Source organism: Rhipicephalus sanguineus, chromosome 6 (assembly GCF_013339695.2).
Source record: "Rhipicephalus sanguineus isolate Rsan-2018 chromosome 6, BIME_Rsan_1.4, whole genome shotgun sequence".
Classification (NCBI taxonomy): domain Eukaryota; kingdom Metazoa; phylum Arthropoda; class Arachnida; order Ixodida; family Ixodidae; genus Rhipicephalus; species Rhipicephalus sanguineus.
In genome coordinates this window covers 172,812,503-172,831,911 of record NC_051181.1, presented here as the reverse complement: position 1 = coordinate 172,831,911, position 19,409 = coordinate 172,812,503, and the positions used below count along the sequence as shown (strand labels likewise).

General features: G+C 48.3%; 1 protein-coding gene across 1 annotated transcript; it reads left to right on the top strand.

The window, feature by feature from the left end:
- The first annotated feature begins 3,159 nt into the window (after positions 1-3,159).
- On the top strand, positions 3,160-16,740 carry LOC119397057 (probable 28S ribosomal protein S6, mitochondrial). The gene is made up of 3 exons (XM_037664489.2): positions 3,160-3,286; positions 3,360-3,499; positions 16,494-16,740. Exons 1-3 carry the CDS (start codon positions 3,242-3,244, stop codon positions 16,735-16,737), a joined length of 429 nt encoding a protein of 142 aa, XP_037520417.1. The 5' UTR covers positions 3,160-3,241; the 3' UTR covers positions 16,738-16,740.
- The last annotated feature ends 2,669 nt before the right edge of the window (positions 16,741-19,409 follow it).

The window sequence follows — 19,409 nt, the reverse complement described above, 5'->3', positions numbered from 1 at the left end:
TCTGTTGTTGCCCCAGCACCAACACAACGCTTAAAGATGGATAAGCTTCATTCCGCACCCAATTATAAAAATTAGGTAGACTTCAAGTGCCCTGTGTGGAAACGCGGCGCAAAAAACTACAGCGCGTAGCAGACACCCCTCGCTTTCCGAGCGCTTCCCGAGCGCGGAAAGCCCACGGGTCCGGCGCAGCAGCGGCGCGGCGCGGGAGTTCACGGCAAAAGGCCCACGCGGCGCTTTTGTGTCCAAAGCGCCGCGCGAATACATGGAAGGAGCGAGGGCCTTTTGCGGTGAACTTCCGCGCCGCGGCGCTGCCGTGCCGGACCCGTGGGCTTTCTCCGCGGCGGAAGCCGCGTCAAAGCGGCGGGCGTCTGCTACGCGCGTGATATTTTGGCCGCTGGCAGCTAAAATTGCGGAAACTTGGGCAATATTTAATACTGCGTCACTGCAACATAATACTGCAGCGACTCATCACACAGAGAGCGCGTTTGTTCGTCTGTGTGTTGTGAAACGGAGGTTTTGTATATATCCTTTCAGCTGGTTTGTCACCGCATTGGTCCACACTTCCGCGGCTGTTTGAGGAACGCATCCTGCGCGCACTTCATCGTGAGAAAAGACGCTTAACTTACTTTCGTGTGGAATGACGAACGTAAATTTGCTGCAGGAAAGAATAAACTGGAGATAACCAGGAGAACGTAGCACATATGCACGTAGTAACTAGCTCATGCATGCTAACGCGTTTGCACCCTTCATATCCGATCTTTTATTTCGCGCATTCAATTTGTTTTACAAGGCTGCCTCCGGCGCTCTGCTGTTTCAAGCCATTTCATGCGAAGCCGAATGTGTCAGTCGGCGCGGCCGCGGTACCAAAAGTAAAAAATTACTCGCGTAACTCGCGTCTCGTTCACTTGGTATGCACGAAAATTGGCACAGAGGGGCACGAATGTACGTATGCCCAACACGACCGATAGGTCATGGCATCACTAACTTGACATGCTTGCCATTCGCGTAACGACTAACAATAATAATATGATGTGTGGCGCGCAAACCCGCTTTCTGTAGCCAGAAATAATTCTGACGATGTGTGGTCTGACGATTTTATTTCAGTCAGGTTATAAAAAATTTGGTGGTCACCAATATCGATGTCAACATGTTAGAGTTACCCATACATGTTGAAGAACTGACCGCATAGGTAAAATGTATGCGAAAAAATTACATGAAAAAAAAAACATGGTCCCTTATGCATTCGCCTGAGATGACTCGAAAACGAAAGCCATCGTCTTTTTCGTCAGTCAATGCATTGAAACTCCCTCGCCCCACTCCGAAAGCTTTCTGCACATAACGTGGTTTCGACTGCCGACAGGATCGAAGGCATTGCAAGCTTTCTGCACCTCACCTGCTTTTACATTGCATCCGTGATCGGCCCCCGATCACGGAGGCAATGCAAAGCGACTATGTCATGTGATGGCGTCATCATATGACGTCATAGTGACGTCACAAGTTCTTTCGACGTCATCGCGTGGTGATTTTGTGCATTACTCGTGTTGGCTACGCGGGACTCCGACGGTCAATTTTGGTGTTTGATGATGTTTAGCCTTAAAAAAAAAGACAAACCAAAGAAAATGAAACGATAACAGTGCAATATCGTGTATGCCTCACTTCATGTTACGAGCGATCGCCCGAAAACAAACGTGATTCTCAGTTCAGAGCATCTGATTGCACGCGTCTGCGGGACAAAAGAGGCTTGCTTTATGGTCATCTCTTTATATTTATTCAAGAGATGAGCAGACTCGCTATTTAGGTACTCCGTAGCTTCAGCACGAACTTGTGTTGGACGCTATAATGATTGAGGTCATCACGAAAAAGCGGGAAATTGCGGTCGGGTGCCCTGTTGGCGCGCACTCAACTGCCGCAGAAACTTGTATTTTATGTAACTACTCGTCCACATCTTTTCGTAAAGTCTCTGAACCGGGCGAATGCTAAGCTCCGAGAACCGTGAGAACATCTGAAGTTGAGAATGAGTTGTTTGAAATTGTTTTCATTTCGTATGGTTAAGGCTTGAAGCAATGCACGCATCTTGCGCGAACGTTTCATACTGACGTTCAGCGATCCAATGCAACATGCGATAATATATATAATATTATCGCATGTTGCATTTTTTCTGGCTAGGTACATAAGGGATCTCTGCATTTGAACAATTTTCTGAAGTGATTGAGATATTACAATTTTATTTGTCAATTTCTTACCGTATTTTCGTTCAGACAGCTTGTACAGCAAGAACGGGGGCATTTGTAACTTTGTTTCATGATATCTGGATAATGTTAAGCATTTTCTACATTACGCCTGTTATGCAAAAACTTGTGGAATAAGGTTAGTTTACCTGGCATTGCTTTTCTTTCAAATGTTTGCGCACGGTGAACCTTGTCTTACGCTACCTCAGGAGCAAAAATAAGCCAACAGCATTGCGGTCGTATGGCCGTCTCTACTATTTTTTTTCTTTTTTTCGTTTCCCTTGCGTCTTCCCGGTGTGCTCCGTCCATAATAAAGAGCTAGTGGAGGCTAACGAATTGTCGAATAAAGCGGTGTGCATATGGCTAGCAAACCAGTGGCGACCATGAGTAAAAAGCTCGTAGTGTGAAGCGGTCACTGCGCGCAAGTATTTCAGCTGACTGCGCGTGCAATTTTTTTTTTATTACTCTTAATTCGCGCATGCGTGATGCTATTGCCCGATTACTCGTGCGAATAAGGTTTTTTTTTTCGTTCTTTGCTTGTGCGTGTCTGTTTTGCGCGTTTTTACACACGCACCAACGTTCTCTAACTCTGTGACTGGAACTACGCCACGCTGATGCCGCTTGACACACTGATTTTTTGCGTTCTGTTGTTGCCCCAGCACTAACACAACGCCTAAAGATGGATAAGCTCCATTCCGCACTGCATTAGAAAAGTTAAGTAGACTTCAAGTGCCCTGTGCGGAAACGCGGCGCAAAAAACTACAGCGCGTAGCAGACGCCCCTCGCTTTCCGCGCGCTTCCCGAGCGCGGAAAGCCCATGGGTCCGGCGCAGCAGCGGCGCGGCGCGGGAGTTCACGGCAAAAGGCCCACGCGGGAGCCGGCGCTTTCGACACTCCCCCTATTCTAGGTCACTCTAGCTCGGCCATGTTCTCTGGCTCTCTACAGTGTTCTACTGGTTCTACAGTCTACTGTACTGGCTCGGCCAAGAAGCAAATGCTCGCTGTACTCGCATCATGCCGGCCTACGAAATGACTATGATCTTACGTAAGATGGCTAAAGTAAGTTCAAATAATTCTCGCCATCTTCGAGAAGAAGAAACCGGCGTTTACCAAACGCTTCTTTCGTTTCCAGCCGGAGATCACAAGTGCACTCAAACGCATGGGAGAGTATGTACTGAAGAATGGAGCCGTCCTCCGTTACATCCAGAACCTGGGCACCAAAGAACTTCCTCTCAAGATGAGCAGGCACGGTCGCACGAATTGGCACGGAAGGTTTGTCGCGAGTCTTTTATTCTGAACTTAACATACCGAGGAGTTGGCTTTCTGCGACTTTATGTTGCGCAGTTATATGCGCACATGTGTTGATTATCGAGAATATATGGCCATTTCAACGTTCATTGTTTTCACCTGTCAGTGTGTACATGTCTGGTTATTTTTACTTATATTGAGCTCTGTTGCACTCATTCTCCGGTCATTACGAATTAAGCTGGTCCGTGTCAGCCTACTGTTTTAAAAGTGTTAATCATAAATGCATCAAATGTGGGGCGAAGGGAAGGACCACTGATGTTGAACTCCGAGCACTTGCCACCGGAAGGAGCACGTCGTTGCACCAGCTTGCTTTCTTTCGGATGGACGCTACGGTGAGACTAATTGTCGTATAAGGCGTCACTGCCGACTACGGCGCCAGGAGATGGCACGTGCTCGGCGGCCGCCTCAGCGAAGACGACGAAGAAGAAATAAAGAATGAGGAACGAATGTTTCCTTTGATGTGTCTTAATTGATATGCACGACACAACATATTTTGGCGACGAAGATTTACGAGCCCATGTGCTACCGGTCTGACCTTCATCTTCGTGAGTGTTGTACGTTCGCCTGTCGTCCTCTACGATGAGTGTTTCTGGACTACAACCGCCACCCCCGTTCCTGCCGTCACCTGGACACCCGGTCATCCCTTGGGAGCAATGGATACAAGCCTTCAAGAATTACATGGTTGCTTCGGGCGCCTCCGACCTACCTGCTCTTCGGCGGAAGGCGATTCTGCTCAACTGCTTGGGCTTGGAAGGACAGCGCATCTTCCAGACTCTGACGGCAACGGACGACCCGGGCCTTGCGGCTTCGAGCCCCACGGAAGGGACGTTGGCGTCTCCTAGCCCGGATGACTTCGACCGTGCCATCGCGACGCTGGAAGGTCATTTCAGGAGCAAGGTGAACGTCACTACTGCGCGTCACCGGTTTCGTCGACGTACACAAGCCCCAGGTGAGACTGCGGCGGATTACATCTCCGCTCTGAGAAGTTTAGTAGGAGCGTGCGATTTCGGTGACTTGGCGGACGACATGATACGCGACCAGCTGATAGAGAAAACGACCAGCGAGTATTTACGTGAACGCCTTCTGCTGGAAGAGTCCCTAACGCTTTCAAGGGCCCTTACTATTGCAAAACAGCATGATCAGGCGACAAGTGAAGCCAGAGAACTGTCCCGAAAGGAATCACAAGTTCATCGTGTTAAAGATAATTCAAAGGAAAGAGAGAAGCATTGTAGCACGTGCACATGCTATAAGACGCAAAGTCAAAGTCAACGATCCTTCAAAGAGCAGGAATGCTATCGTTGTGGTTCGGCGGAGCACCTTGCAAATAGCCCTCAGTGCAAGGCCAAGACACATAAGTGTCGAAAATGTGAGAAAATTGGCCATTTGGAAAAGGTGTGCAAGTCGCTACGAAAGTTCGCGAAAAATGTTCAGCATGTCGCGGAATGACAACGGATGATCAAGAGATGCAGAAATGGCATATAAATCGCAGCAGAAACCATCTATTGATCTAAGCTAGGGTTGACATCTGGCCTTGTTGGTTAGGCACTTGTGTGTTCCTTCCTGTCCCCATCATCATAAGTTTATCATAAATGTTTGTAACAGGGAATGCATATAGCATTTCAGCACATTAGAGATAAATAAACGAGGTCAAAGTGCACAACTCTTTAAATTGATGAAATGTTTTTTCAAGTACTTATTTGCACCCGAATGAACAATGACTAGACGACACTCCATCAGTGGTTTGAAAAAAAAAACGCCAAGCATTGGCTTGCACAAAGGAAATTCTTCAGGAAACCATCACACGTTATGGAAAACGTGCCAAGCATCTGAATGTGCTTGCTTGCACGCTGGACATCCGGGACTGACAGCCAGCCAGAACGTGTGACTGGACCCTAGTGGAAATACAAGAACTGTGAATTATAATGATAAAACTGAGCATTCTTCTCAAGATTTGAACAGGATTTGCATTCTTAAAATGCATTTGAATGGCACACAAACTGATACATCGTGCAGCCTGGTGGACGAGCGAGCCTTCGTACTGCACGGAGTGATACGAATTGCTGTGCCTTGTTGAGGTGCACCATAATTTGTCCTTAAAATGACAATCTGTATATTATTGGGCATCCCCACCTTAGTCTAAGCTTGTCACAGAATTATGATTGCAACCTTATCTGATAAGACGATTAATACACCAACTTCCTCAGTCCCTTCACTTCCTGTAAGCAGTTTATAGATATGCACATTTCAAAGGTAAGAAGGCTGGTACCAGCATCTTATGCAATGCATCTTTTTAAAACATTTTTCAGAAGCCTTCCTTCAGGCATAATTAGATACATATGGACAGATTTTATTTATGTATGTAGGTCAATAGGGAACAGTAGTGAGGGCCAAGTTGGGAGGGTGTCGATGGCACAAGGTAATGCTGGATGATATCCGGAGCAGAAATTATGAGTAAGTTACCCCATACACATTAGTGTGGCTTGAATGTCTGCCTAGTTGGTCAGTGTGTGTAGTCTACACTGACAGCTTAGAAGACCGTGTGAACTCAGTTTACCTATTTGAACTTGTGCTGCACTACTTGTGTACATATTGTCACAAGCTGTTCAACATCTTCCGAAGAGGCACGCCGCTTCCTGCGTTTATAAATGCCGCCAAGCAAATGGCAAGCAAAGCGCCCAATGCAACGGCGGAGTGCGCGTGTCAACACACCACGTGGTAAAAAAGAAGACTGGCGGCTCATGGTATGAGCGGCTCACGACTGGAGGCGAAAAGAAGAGGTCGACAAAGTCGAGCTAGCGTGGAGCATTTTTGCTTAAGAGTGTTTTCCTTAAGTTTACGGCACAAGTTCGCCTTGAATAAATAGGTCTTTTTACCAACAGGCGCTGCATTTGTTGGTAACATTCTGGTGGAAGTGCGGGGTATGATTCCAAGCCCATGACAGGCTAGGGAGCGTAGTCCAGATCCCCGACGACTGGAGCCAGCAGAATTAACGCCTATCCATCAACGCACAAGTCGCCGCCTACGTGGTGAGCAGCCCGAGTTTGGCCCTCTCTTCAATTCGTTGAGACCAGCGGAGACTGTGAGCTCAGACGACACTATGATGACTGCTCAAGCGACACCATCTCCATCCTATATCATCGTGGATTCGCCTCGAACACCGGAGGTCTTCCATGGCGACACATTCAAAGATGCCGAGGACTGGCTCGAGGGACGAAGCCAGGAAACTTCGTTACGTCTATGTGGCACTGCAGGATTTGACGCGTACGTGGTTTGAAAACCACGAAGCGTCCTTGTTGACATGGGATGACTTCCGAAGGGAGCTGCTGGTTACCTACCCGAACACAGACCGCAGAGAGAAGGCAGAGGCTGCTCTTCAGGGGAGGAACCAACGGAACATTGAGAGCGTGACCATGTTCATTGAAGACATGTCGCGGCTCTTCCGCCGAGCCGATCCAAACATGGCCAAGGAGAAGAAGTTGCGGCACCTGATGCGCGGAGTAAAGGAGGAGATTTTTGCAGGCTTGGTGCGTAATCCGCAGCACACTGTGGCAGAGTTTAGATCCGAGGCAGCGATGATGGAGAAGGCAGTACAACAGGGACGTGAGCGTCTCTTCGGTTAGCGCGGTGTCCGCAACTCTCACCAGCAATATCGACGTCCTGCGGGAAGTGGTGAGGGCTGTCGTAAGGGAGGAGCTGCAGAAAATGCAACTGACCCAAGGTGCCCAAGGTGCTCCAGTGATGCCCACACTTGCGGATGTTGTGCGTGAAGAAGTAAGGCAAGCAATTCTTCAACCCCCAGCCTCAGGTACTGCACTGCGCACAACCGGAACCTCAACCTCAGTTGTCGTATGCACAAGTTGTACGACAGGCCCTCGGACGCACGAACTTTGCCCAAGCTGCTGTTACGCCCTCGACGTTTCCTCACAATACGCCACCGCCCATGCCGGAAGCAAGACCCCGTAAGAGCGATGTATGGTGTACTGCAGACCGGCGGCCCCTATGCTACCACTGTGGGGAGGCAGGTCACCTTTATCGGGCTTGTCAGTATCGTCGAGTGGGACTGTGTGGCTTCCCAGTTAATGCACCATGTCCTCGGAACGGTGAGCGGCCTTACGAAAGCGAAGAATTTTTATCTTCGCGCCATACCATTCGGGACACCCACCAACATGAACCAAGGTCGGCAGCATCGATGCGCTATCGGTCGCCCAGTCCTCGTCCATCATCAACTTTCCCGAGGCGTCGTTCCCCTAGCCCATGACGGGAAAACTAGAGCCAGCGACTTGTGGAGGCAAGGCCGCTGATACTCGGAGAACTGAAGACCTTCCACCGCTAACCCGACTGGACAACGGCAGTGGCGCAATTACAGACAAGTGCAGTAATGGCGACGTTACCTCCGAACTGCTAGTCACCATATATGACCTCGAGGCGATTGCGCTGCTAGACACTGGTGCAGACTACTCAGTGGTCAGTAGCGTGCTCGCAAAGAAGCTGAAAAAGGTGCTGACTGAATGGACTGGACCTCAGATACGTACTGCCGGAGGGCACTTAGCCCCGTGGGACTGTGCACCGCAAGGATAGGGATAAGAGGATTCATGTACGTCGGCAGCTTTATTGTTCTTCCCGAATGTTCGCATGAGCTGATCCTAGGCATGGACTTCTTGCAAGCAAACAACGCAATCATCGACTTGCAAGAATCTCAAGTTTCGTTTTCTACAGAGAATGCCGTCGCCATGTGTCATACGGAGCAACCCATCGTTTCACCCCTCCGTATTGTGGACGAAGATGTCACCGTGCCGCCCCGTTGCAGTGTGACAGTTCTTGTCAGAAGTCAAGTTTTCCATGATTGTGATGGACTAGCAGATGGAAACATCGGACTGCTACTAGAAAAGGGACTATGCGTGGCAAGAGGTCTCGTGAACCTTCGTGACGGATGTGCGGATGTCCTATTAACCAACTTTGGAAATGAGGTGCAGCATGTGGCGAAGGGAACCGCCATAGCATCCCTGCATGAATATGTGCAAGTTGCGGATGTTTGTACATTTGATGAAGCACCGCCAGCCTCTGCGACAGTAGAAAGTGTTCTCCAATCAATAGACATTGACAGAGAGCTGTCATCACCACAGAAAGAGCAGATTGTGAACCTGATCAAAGAATTCGCAGAGTGCTTTTCCACTTCGTTGAAAGTCGGACGTACTCCCATCGCAAAGCACCGCATCATGGTCGAAGAACATGTTAGACCTGTACACCAACGTCCGTACCGAGTAGCGCCAAAAGAAAGGGAAGCCATCAAGAAGCAAGTACAAGAAATGCTTAAATGTAAACATTTCGACAGAAATCTGTCTGGCTGGGTGGAATATTTAGGAGGTTGATATGGCTCCAGCCAAGTTTAAGAGAGCCCGACGTTTCGGGACCGATTCGGTCCCTTCCTCAGGGGTTGACTGGTTTGGTCATGGAAGCTTCTCCCCGACTTGTTCCACCGCGGCTCCGGATTTCCCTTTCCCTCACGTTTTGAAGGCCGTGAAAGTAAACCGAGGGCATTGTTCCCAGGGACCGGTTCACATTTGCCAGCGTGTTTTGAATGTGCCACGACTCGAGCAAGAGCCTCCTTCCCAGATTCCTTTTTGTTTCCAGAACAGAAACGCCGTCGAAGTCGATCTTATGGTCGTGCTTTTCACAGTGCTCTGCAAGAGCGCTGCGTTGCATTTCCATCTTCCTGACGTCGTTCTTATGTTGGCGCATTTTTTCTCGGAAGCACATGCTCTCGCCTATGTAGCTAGCTGGGCATTGCGAACACGGCACCCTGTAAACTACGCCCTGGTGTTGTTCCCTCGGGGGTCGATCCTTCGGCCGCGGTAGCAGACGGGTGAGCGTCGACGCTGGCTTGTGTATCACCGTGACTTGGCTGGAGCCATATCAACCTCCTAAAAAAGAAATGCTTAAGGATGACGTGATACAACCATCCAATAGTCCATGGGCGTCACCGGTAGTGCTGGTCAAAAAGGACAACACCCTGCGGTTTTGTGTTGACTACAGAAAACTGAACCTCGTCACGAAGCGAGATGTTTATCCACTACCACGAATTGACGGCACCTTAGATAAGTTACGCAACGCGCACTTCTTTTCATCATTGGATTTAACCCCTTAAGTGCTTTATTTTTTTGAAAATTTCCCAACCAAAAGTGCCTTTTTTTTATTGCTGATTTCGAATCTGATTGTACTGAAAAGTAGCTAGTCGATGTTGAAAAAAAAATTTGTACCACATACTTAGTCAAATCAAAACACGGAATAACCCAAGGGGGCCTGTTGCAGCTCCTGCACCAAAAGCGAGTTTCGTTTCTCAACTTTTTCCCGTTTTCTCCTCGCTTCCGAGAGCAAATGAAGCGCTTTTGAAGAAACTGCTGAATATATTCCATAAGGTCATCTGGCGATGACAAGTTGAAAGTCTTATCTGGAATGGCCAAGAATGAAAGCGAGGAGGCTTCACAGGAGGATTGTCTGCATCATGCAGGATCCACTGGCGAGCACTCATGATGTTCGCTTCCAAGCTGTTTTCATCATCACTGGAGGAGATGCTCAATTCACCACCATCACTGTCTTCACTTCCGGACACAAGATAAACATCTGTATCCGAATCATCATCACTCAAAGGAGATGACGAAAATGAAAAGCTTCTTTTTCGTGTTGAAGAGCCAGCTATGCATGGGTGGCCGCCACCGCAAGCCATCTTTTCATAAAAAAACTGCGCTCTTTCTGCAGGAGAAAAATAAATTGTCAAGTAAATGCTGCCATCTGGTGGATTACACGCAATGTAAGCTGTAGAAGAGCGCCTGTTGTCCTGAACGCTAGAGGGGAGTACCTATTCCGCCAGGACGAGTTCTGCTCGCCCAAAGCACTTTGGGGACAGTTTGGGCAGCACGAGCTCTGCTCGTCCAAAGCAGTTAAGGGGTTAAAGAGCGGATACTGGCAAATCGAAGTGGACGAACGAGATCGCGAGAAGACTGCATTTGTGACACCCGATGGACTCTATTGGCGAATTCCATTGAGAGAACAGGAGTAGGGGCGCTGTGCAGTGAGGAGTGGGGGGCAGAGCACTGAGAGCAGTGTCACTCGATCTGCCACTGGAATGCAGCACGCTTCCAGAGAGCAGGTGGGAGGGAGTAAAAAAAAACGAGTGAGGAGAAATGTTATGCATCCCAGCATCCTCTGCTGCGAAGCACGTGTGATCTGAGCCGGGCGGTCGGGGAAAGCACATGTGGCAGTGATCGGTAGGACGCACTCGCTTGCTCGCCATCCTGCAAAGTTGCCGCTTCCTACTATTACATGATGGAATCGCAAGCTCAGCGCATCCTGCTTTCTTTGATGCAACGTCAGCCACCGTCTACTACAGAAGTTAAAGTGAATTTGATTGCTTTTTTGCTTGTTTGAGCTCGCACGTCGCACATGCATTTTTGCGCGCGCGGCCACGCGTTTAGTGATTGTTTGAAAGGACCCTAGCCCACTAGTCTTACCGTAAAATGCCGAGCAAGCGCCCCCCTTGCGGGGAAGGATAATCCGACCAGATTTGAAGGGGGGGCGGGGGGGGGGGGGGCTTGCTTGTCCCGAACCGAAATTCAAGATTGTCAAGTATTTCGGCAAGACGACGACGCTTTGCTGCCACCGTCCCCCGTGCATTTGACGACAGGCAAGGTAGACGAACACTACCAGAATCCACCGCAACGACGTCAAAATTGTTGGAGCCAGAGCACCACACACGCTTCGCTGCCGCCATTGCCGCCGTACACGAGCAAGCGAAATACAAACAAGTGAGGAGGATTGTTGGGAGGGTATGAGCAGATATGACGTTAACAAGTCACGTGACTTCCTGCGTTCTCCGCTCACTCCGCTTTTCAACGGGGAGCAGACTGAACTGCTCTTCGCTGCTCTCGGCGCAGCAGAAGCGCTCTCGCTCTACCAATGGATGACGGTGTTCCAACTCCTTTTCGACCACTGAAACACGCCGGCTCTGAAGAGAGCACTTTCAGCGTGCTTTTGAGTGCTCCTGCTCTCCCAATGGAATTCGCCATATGAGTTCAAAGTACTCCCTTTTGGTTCGTGCTCTGCTCCCGCTACCTTCTAAAGGATGATGGACACTGTCCTCTCCGGACTTAAATGGCAATCCTGCCTCGTCTATCTTGATGATGTAGTGGTTTTTTCCTCTACCTTCGAGCAGCACGTGCAGCGATTGAGAACAGTACTGGATGCCATTTGCGCGGCAGCTCTGACTATAAAACCGGAAAAATGTCACTTCGGATTTCGCGAACTTCGCTTCCTCGGGCACATTGTTAGTGCTGAAGGTGTCCGCCCAGATCCTGAAAAGATCACAGCAGTAGAAAACTTTCCGAAGCCACGAGACAAAAAGGCGATGAGACGATTCCTGGGCCTCTGTGCCTACTATAGACGCTTCGTTGAAAACTTTTCCAAGATCGCTGAACCATTGAAACGGCTTACAAAAGAAGGTGTAGCATTCATCTGGCACACAGAACAAGAAGACGCTTTTTCTGAGTTGCGACGCCGTTTGCAGTCTCCTCCTATTTTGGCTCACTTTGATGAAGACACGGAAACGGACATTCATACCGACGCGAGTAACGTGGGTCTCGGCGCCATCCTTATTCAGTGGCAGAATGGAGAATGGAGAAGAAAAAGTTATTGCGTATGCAAGCCGCACTCTATCGAATGCCGAGTCCAATTACTCAGCTAGAGAGAAAGAGTGCCTCGCAGTTGTATGGGCCATCAGTAAGTTCCGTCCATATCTATACGGCAGGCCATTTCGAGCGATCAGCGACCATCATTCATTGTGTTGGCTGGCAAATCTCAAGGACCCTTCAGAAAGACTTGCTAGATGGAGCCTGCGTCTGCAGGAATATGACATCACCGTCGTCTACAAGTCCGGCCACAAGCACAATGACGCAGATTGCCTGTCACGTGGACCAGTCGAGTCTTCATCTTCTGATCATGAAGATTTCCCATTTCTCGGAGCTCTCAACGTGTCTGAGATGGCCCGTCATCAGCGAATGGACCCGGACCTGCTCCTGCTCATTCAGTACTTGGAGGGTCAGCATGTAAAGGTACCGCGAGTTTTCGTCCGCGGATTGTGTTCCTATGTACTCCGGAATGACGTGCTCTACAAGAGAAACTTCGAACACAGTGGTGAGACATTTCTGCTTCTTGTACCATCATCACTGCGAGCGAAAATATTAGAAGCGTGTCATGATGACCCATCAGCTGGACATTTGGGTATTACTCGGACTTTAGCGAGAATCCGCCAGAGATATTATTGGCCAAAGTTAATGGATTCTGTACAACACTATGTGAAGTCATGCCGAGAATGCCAAAGGCGCAAAATACCGCCATTAAAGCCAGCAGGCCTGTTGAAACCGATAGAGCCCCCGAAAGTACCATTTGAGCAGGTGGGAATGGATTTACTTGGACCCTTTCCTATCTCATCATCGGGAAAGCGGTGGATAATTGTAGCGACAGACTACATGACCCGATATGCCGAGACGTCGTCTCTCGCAAAAGGAACCGCGAATGAAGTGGCTCAGTTTTTCGTCAGCCAGATAGTATTACGACATAGCGCACCTAAGGCTGTCATAACCGACAAAGGAACGGCATTTACTGCCCGTTTGATGCAGTCTATAATGAAACTCACGCATACCAACCACAGAAGAACTACAGTTTACCATCCGCAGACAAATGGCTTAACTGAAAGGCTCAATAGAACTCTCGCTGACATGATCGCCATGTATGTGGACATCGAACATCGGACATGGGACAGCATTTTACCGTATGCTACATTTGTGTACAATACCGCAGTACAAGAGACGACGCACTTCACACCATTCCAACTTGTTTACGGTAGGACGGTGACGACCTAGACGCGATGTTACTTGTAAGCAATACGAACAAGGATGACGCTGACATCAGCGAATACATAGAAAGGGCAGAAGAGGCCCGACAGTTGGCAAGGCACTGCATAATTTAACAGCAGGGCGTCGATGCAAATCGGTATAATCTAAGGCGAAGGGATGTCCTGTACAACCTCGGAGACAAAGTGTGGGTGTGGACGCCTGTACGTGCATGTGGCCTTTCTGAAAAGCTGATGCGGCGCTATTTCGGCCCTTACAAGGTACTTCGCCAGATAAGTACTTTAAACTACGAGGTCATCCCTGAAGGCCAAGTGTGCTCGACATGACGATGAAATCACCCAGAAGTCGTACATGTAGTACGAATGAAACCCTACTACGAAGCACTGAACAACATCATTGACGCACGTGCTCAAACATCAAGACAAGCCCTACCATTCCAAACTGTTGCCCCTCTGGACGCATCGGGACGATGCGTTTTAGGAGGGGGATTAATGCCACAAGCTATTCAACATCTTCCGAAGAGGCACGCCGCTTCCTGTACTTATAAATGCCACCAAACAAATGGCAAGCAAAGCGCCCAATGCAACGGCGGAGTGCGCGTGTCAACACACCACGTGGTAAAAAGAAGAAGACTGGCGGCTCATGGTATGAGCTGCTCGCGACTGGGGGCGAAAAGAAGAGGTCAACGAAGTCGAGCTTGCGTGGAACATTTTAAATGCGAAGCATTTCTTAGCGAACCTCTGGCACTTTGAGCGTTTCTATCTACGTATCTATCTATCTATCTATCTAGCCGCCTACGTCTGGGTGCTCTCATGATCGCCTCCTTAACTTGGTGTAGACCAAAATTTGCATGGGAGGGTAAGAGCATTTGACGAAGATGACTGCCGGGTCATGACATGAATAACGTTAAAATCCTCTCGCGTACGTCGTCAAACCCTTTCCACTAGACACGTGTGGCACATACCCGTTGACCACGGGCCGCGGTGTACGGGTATGCGCCACAGGGGATTGACAGTTTATATCTACCCAAGAACGGCGAGAACAGACATTGGTAACTTAAATGCTAGAGCGTTAAGGAAAACCAACATCGGCAGTGTTGACTCAATGAATGGAAACAATGAAAATTAGGATCCCAGCAGGAATCGAACCCAAGCATTTTACGTGGCAATCGGGTATTCTACCACTGAGCCACGCCAGGTCTATAAATTGGTTTGGAAAAACAGCCTACGCAGGCGTAATATCGGTGCAACGGGAATTTTGGTTGTGGTGCTGGCTATCTAATTTTACAAGGAAGCAATAAACACTACATGATACTCTTACGATTTGTACTCCTACGATACAGGCGTCATATCAGATTAACGTCTGTAGTTCCAGTGCTGGCTCCGGTTTTATAGCAGTCTAATAAACATTATGTTTGTATTTCTATTACTCAGGAAGCTATACTGAAGCATTGTTCGATCCCGGAGGAATACATTACCGAAAGTTACATATGATATCCACATCACCGCCCCGTAAGGTCCATTTCGTCCACCAGAATGCCGCAGTGTCCTCTTCATGTCTTACGACGCTGGGCGATGGCCTCATGCTGACCGAGGATGATGTCAGATTGATTGACAGCCGTTTTGTAGACTACGCTACGTAGCCCACATACGCCCAGGTAGTCTACGAATACGACAAACACCATCCGCTGATGTTGGTCTACGTAGCACTATCCAGGCCTACCAGCCTCGACGGCCTATACCTCACCAACCAGAATGGCGACTTCAGGTTCCGACATGTCGCCGGCTCTATCGACAGACAATTTGTCGACACAATGACCGAGGTATCCACGAATTCTAACAGCTCTACTATACCACATACTTCACTACACATGGACCCCTCGTCACCACGATCACGACCGGATCCTATAACAAGTCATGACCAGCTGCTGGTGCTCACTGATCACGGTGATGATGCCCTTGTTCAAGAACTCTCAAGAACTTCTTGAACACATGCACACGGGTTCGTGAAACGTGCGTGCGTTCTCGGGACACGTAGAAGCACTACATATCAGCTTATCGCTTCTGGTGTTGGTAATACCCACGTTGCCTTTGGCAGCGTTACCCAACCGTAAACAATTGGTTATATAACACATGTGAGGCTCTGCAACATATATATATATATATATGTGTGTGTGTGTGCGCGTATAAAATTTATACATATCTTTAGCGTCATTTTGTAACATGTCGCTATGTAAAAAACTCACGCCACAGTCACCTACCCCCCGCATGCTTCGCATAATGTCGACTCCCACGGTACGTGGGATCTGCCGAATTTTTGCTTAAGAGTGTTTTCCTTAAGTTCACGGCACAAGTTCGCCTTGAATAAATAGGTCTTTTTACCAACAGGCGCTGTATTTGTTGGTAATAATATGAACTTATTTTCCCTATTTGAACTTTCATACTTTATGTTCGACTGTTTGTGCCCTTATTTTTTTTTTACTACATTTTTTGTCTCCTAAGCGAGGAGTAGCCGGTGCCACCATAATGGCACCAACCCCTCCTGTTCATCATTTCAATAAAAAAAAGCAACATAACGCCACCATGTCAACAAGGGAGAGCTAAGGAAAACGAAGTGAATTGTTATTTCCGTTCATGTTCGAATCTATAAGAAACTCAGTGTAGCTTACATTAAGCACTTCAGGAAAGGTCCATTTGTGAGCAGACAGCCATACCGACAAGGTCCAAGCATTCCACTCAGCTGCCGTCTTGTTTGGACGGCAGAGTAGTGTGCCATTTGCCTCTGATGCTGTCTTTGCAAAGCTGTCTACTTTGTCGGATATGCGAGCGTAGGAATGAGACTCCAGATGGCCGCTGTCCACTTAGCTGTCTCTTTTTTTTTTTCCTGCCTGTGGCAAGTACTTTTGCAGCAGCGAAGTCTATGTTCTAAAATTTAAGGCCTAAGGTAAATAGTGAGAGGTGGCAAAAGGTACCACTGCACCTGTAATTATTCTTTACATCTAACAATGCAGTGTTGTCACCGTAAGGGGCACCTCTTTTCTTTCTTTTCTGCAGCTACTTCCTTTTTCGTTTCGATGCATCACCGGAGCTGACGGTGGCGATGCGAGGAGAGATCAAACGAGATGTGGACATTATCCGTGCCACGTTCATTTCACTTTCGCCGCCAAAGACCATCACGTGCACCCTTGAAGAAGAGATGCAGCCACCTGCGTACCGACCCAGTGTGCAGGCACTCATGGCACAGAGCCAGGTGAAGAGGAAGAAGACCTTTGAGAAACACACTGACGGTCCAGTCTGAGTTTGGCATAATACAGTTTTGTTGCAAGTACCCATCTATATGTTTTCATACCGTATAGGAATAAAAAGAAGTTACGTGATCTGTTACTTGTCTCAGGTGGCACCTGCAAAAGAGGCTGGCATTCATTACACTTGACACAATTCCTGGAAAATGGCACTTCTTTTTAAAGGGCTTCTGAACCAAGTAATCATCGGCTGACCTCAGAATAGGAGTTTATTGCCTTACCATTTTTGAATCTGTAAAGAATGAGTGGAGGGATTTGACGTCTCTTCTTTCGTCCCAACGCAGACGCTGCACTCTACGTCACATGCATGTCCCAGCCTTTAGCGTGAGTCATGAAACGTGGTCGCTCCCTCACAGTGCAATTCTGGTGCGCGCTATAGTCAGTTGCAACATAAGAAAAAATGTAAGCTCTGCCCACATTACACATGCCCTTCACCTGGGAAAGACAGTTGTGCTTTCCATTCAAAGCATTTTTTCTCAGAGTTTGTCGTTACTACCTAAAACATTACATTTGGCTGAGCAGGGATGTCACAATCCAGTTTACCAGGACGAAGTTTCAGACTTAAAACCAGTGACGCAAATGTGCCTGTCTGAAACACTCTAGAAGTGCTTGACACCACAAAAATGAGTAAGCACTATTGGGTGGAGCATTTATGCCAATCCTCTGTTGGGGGAACAGCAATGGCTGTGGCCAAAGCTGACATCCCCCCCCTCCCCTGTAAAAAAAAATGCTGGGGCTGTGCCCGTGTTTGCCAGTTCCCAATAATCCACATTTGAGGAAAATAGGTATGGCGCTAAAAGGACAGGGACAAAGTTAAGACACGGAACTGACAAACGCGAGCGCAAATCCAAGTTTGCTGCTGCTTGTGTACCACGTTAAAGGTAAAGCATATTTAAAAATAAAGTGCATAAGTATACCATAAAAACCATGTGCTAAAGTCAACCGTAAACAGTAACCTGTACTTTTCTCCTTCGGTCCCCTTGCAGCGGTGATGCTCATCCACTGCATTCTCTCTTTTCCGTGAGCAAGAATGTCCCATGTTGTTGAGCAGATGTACATGCAGAAGCTCCCACTCCTGGCCATGGGGCGTGGCTGTAGGTCTAGAAACCCCCTCTTTTAAATTATGGCAAGATCCATAGGGCCAGGCTGCCTGATGAAGGTGGGACATCCACTGGCAAAATAGAGGTGGATTTCGCTCTTTTATGCCATAAAAGTTGCTTAAAACAGATGTTAGGTGCCTCAGACTGGCTGGCCTCTGTTTAAGGTGGCGGTTCTACGATTGCCATCTTGCGAGTAGTTCTTCCTGAGACACCAGGCGACGCCACTCTGTCATGTTTCGAAAAAATGGGAGGAAAATGTGCTCTTCATTGTCGCAGCAGGCGGTGGCGAAGAGCCTGCACCTGTTGCAACTAATCTCTCCTTTTCAGGGGTGCAGCTGTTGCCATAAGCTCCTTTGGGATGTTGCAAATGTGCCTGAAGCCCTCCCCCCCCCCCCCCCCCCGACCTTCCCCCCCGGTCCCCAAGAAAAAAAAGATGCACTGCCCAGAGAGCCTTTGTACTCCCCTGCAAGTGTCCAAAAAAGAGGCGCCCCCTCTCTCTCGTGGAAAGGTAGAACTATTTACAATAGAGCGGTTAGGCGCTGAGCCATGCTGCCGAAAGGGTTGCTAGACATAGTGATTCGGTTTCTGAACCAACACAACTTCTGACTTCTCGAGAAAGCTTGACATTGGCCCTGAAGACCGGCAGTGTTGGCTTGCATAGTAATTAGAGATGCCTCCGCTGTCATCAGTTTTGGTTCGACTGTAAATGTAGTGTGGGTGTCGCGCATGTGCCGCTTGACCTCGTACATATATCCCTACTCTCAGAAGCTCCCCAGAAAGCCTTCGTTGAAAAGGTCCATAGGAGGGACACGTTTGAGTGCTTCTATGTGTTCTTTGAACGTCTCATTTTCTAGGTGTATATGGCCGCCGATGCCGGCGATAATGAGAGTAAATAGAGAGTTTTAGCAAGTTAGGGAAATACGGTACGCAAATGCGGTAAGGCAGTACGGTAGCGTTCCTCCTTTCCCGTTGGTTGTGCTTTTGCTGCTCCCCGTTCCAGTGACAATGCATACCCCAAACGACAGGTGTCTCGTTAACAATGCGTAGGCTGACGGGCAACAATGAGGCGTGACAACCCCACAGCAATTATTGAAAAAGCTTTTGTGTTGTTGGGGTGCCTTCACTGGCAAGAGGTTGACCTGAGAAGGAGGATCGGTACCGTCATACCGTAGGGTATTTGCGTACCGTATTTCCGTATCTACCCAAAACTCTCTAATAAGAGCTACGTAGAGTGCTTTGGTCAGTGAGGGGTGCCTATAAAATAAGATACCACGTGATCTGCATGTGCAAACAGATTATTTGCTAAACTTAGTTTTTGTAGAAATTACTAGTTCATAGAGTGTAAATTGTGCACGTGTTGTCTAACTATTCCGCACTGCCCCAGCTTTATTTCTGCTACCGCTCTGCTAGATCGTTTGCCGTGCACTGCAACAAGCAAATGGCAGTCACATCAGTGATTTTCGAGGGTACAATATCATTCGAAAAAAAAAATGATGAAAGCGGATGTGTTACCATTACGCGAGTGTAATTATTACGCTGGTAAATACAATACATATTTTGACGACAAG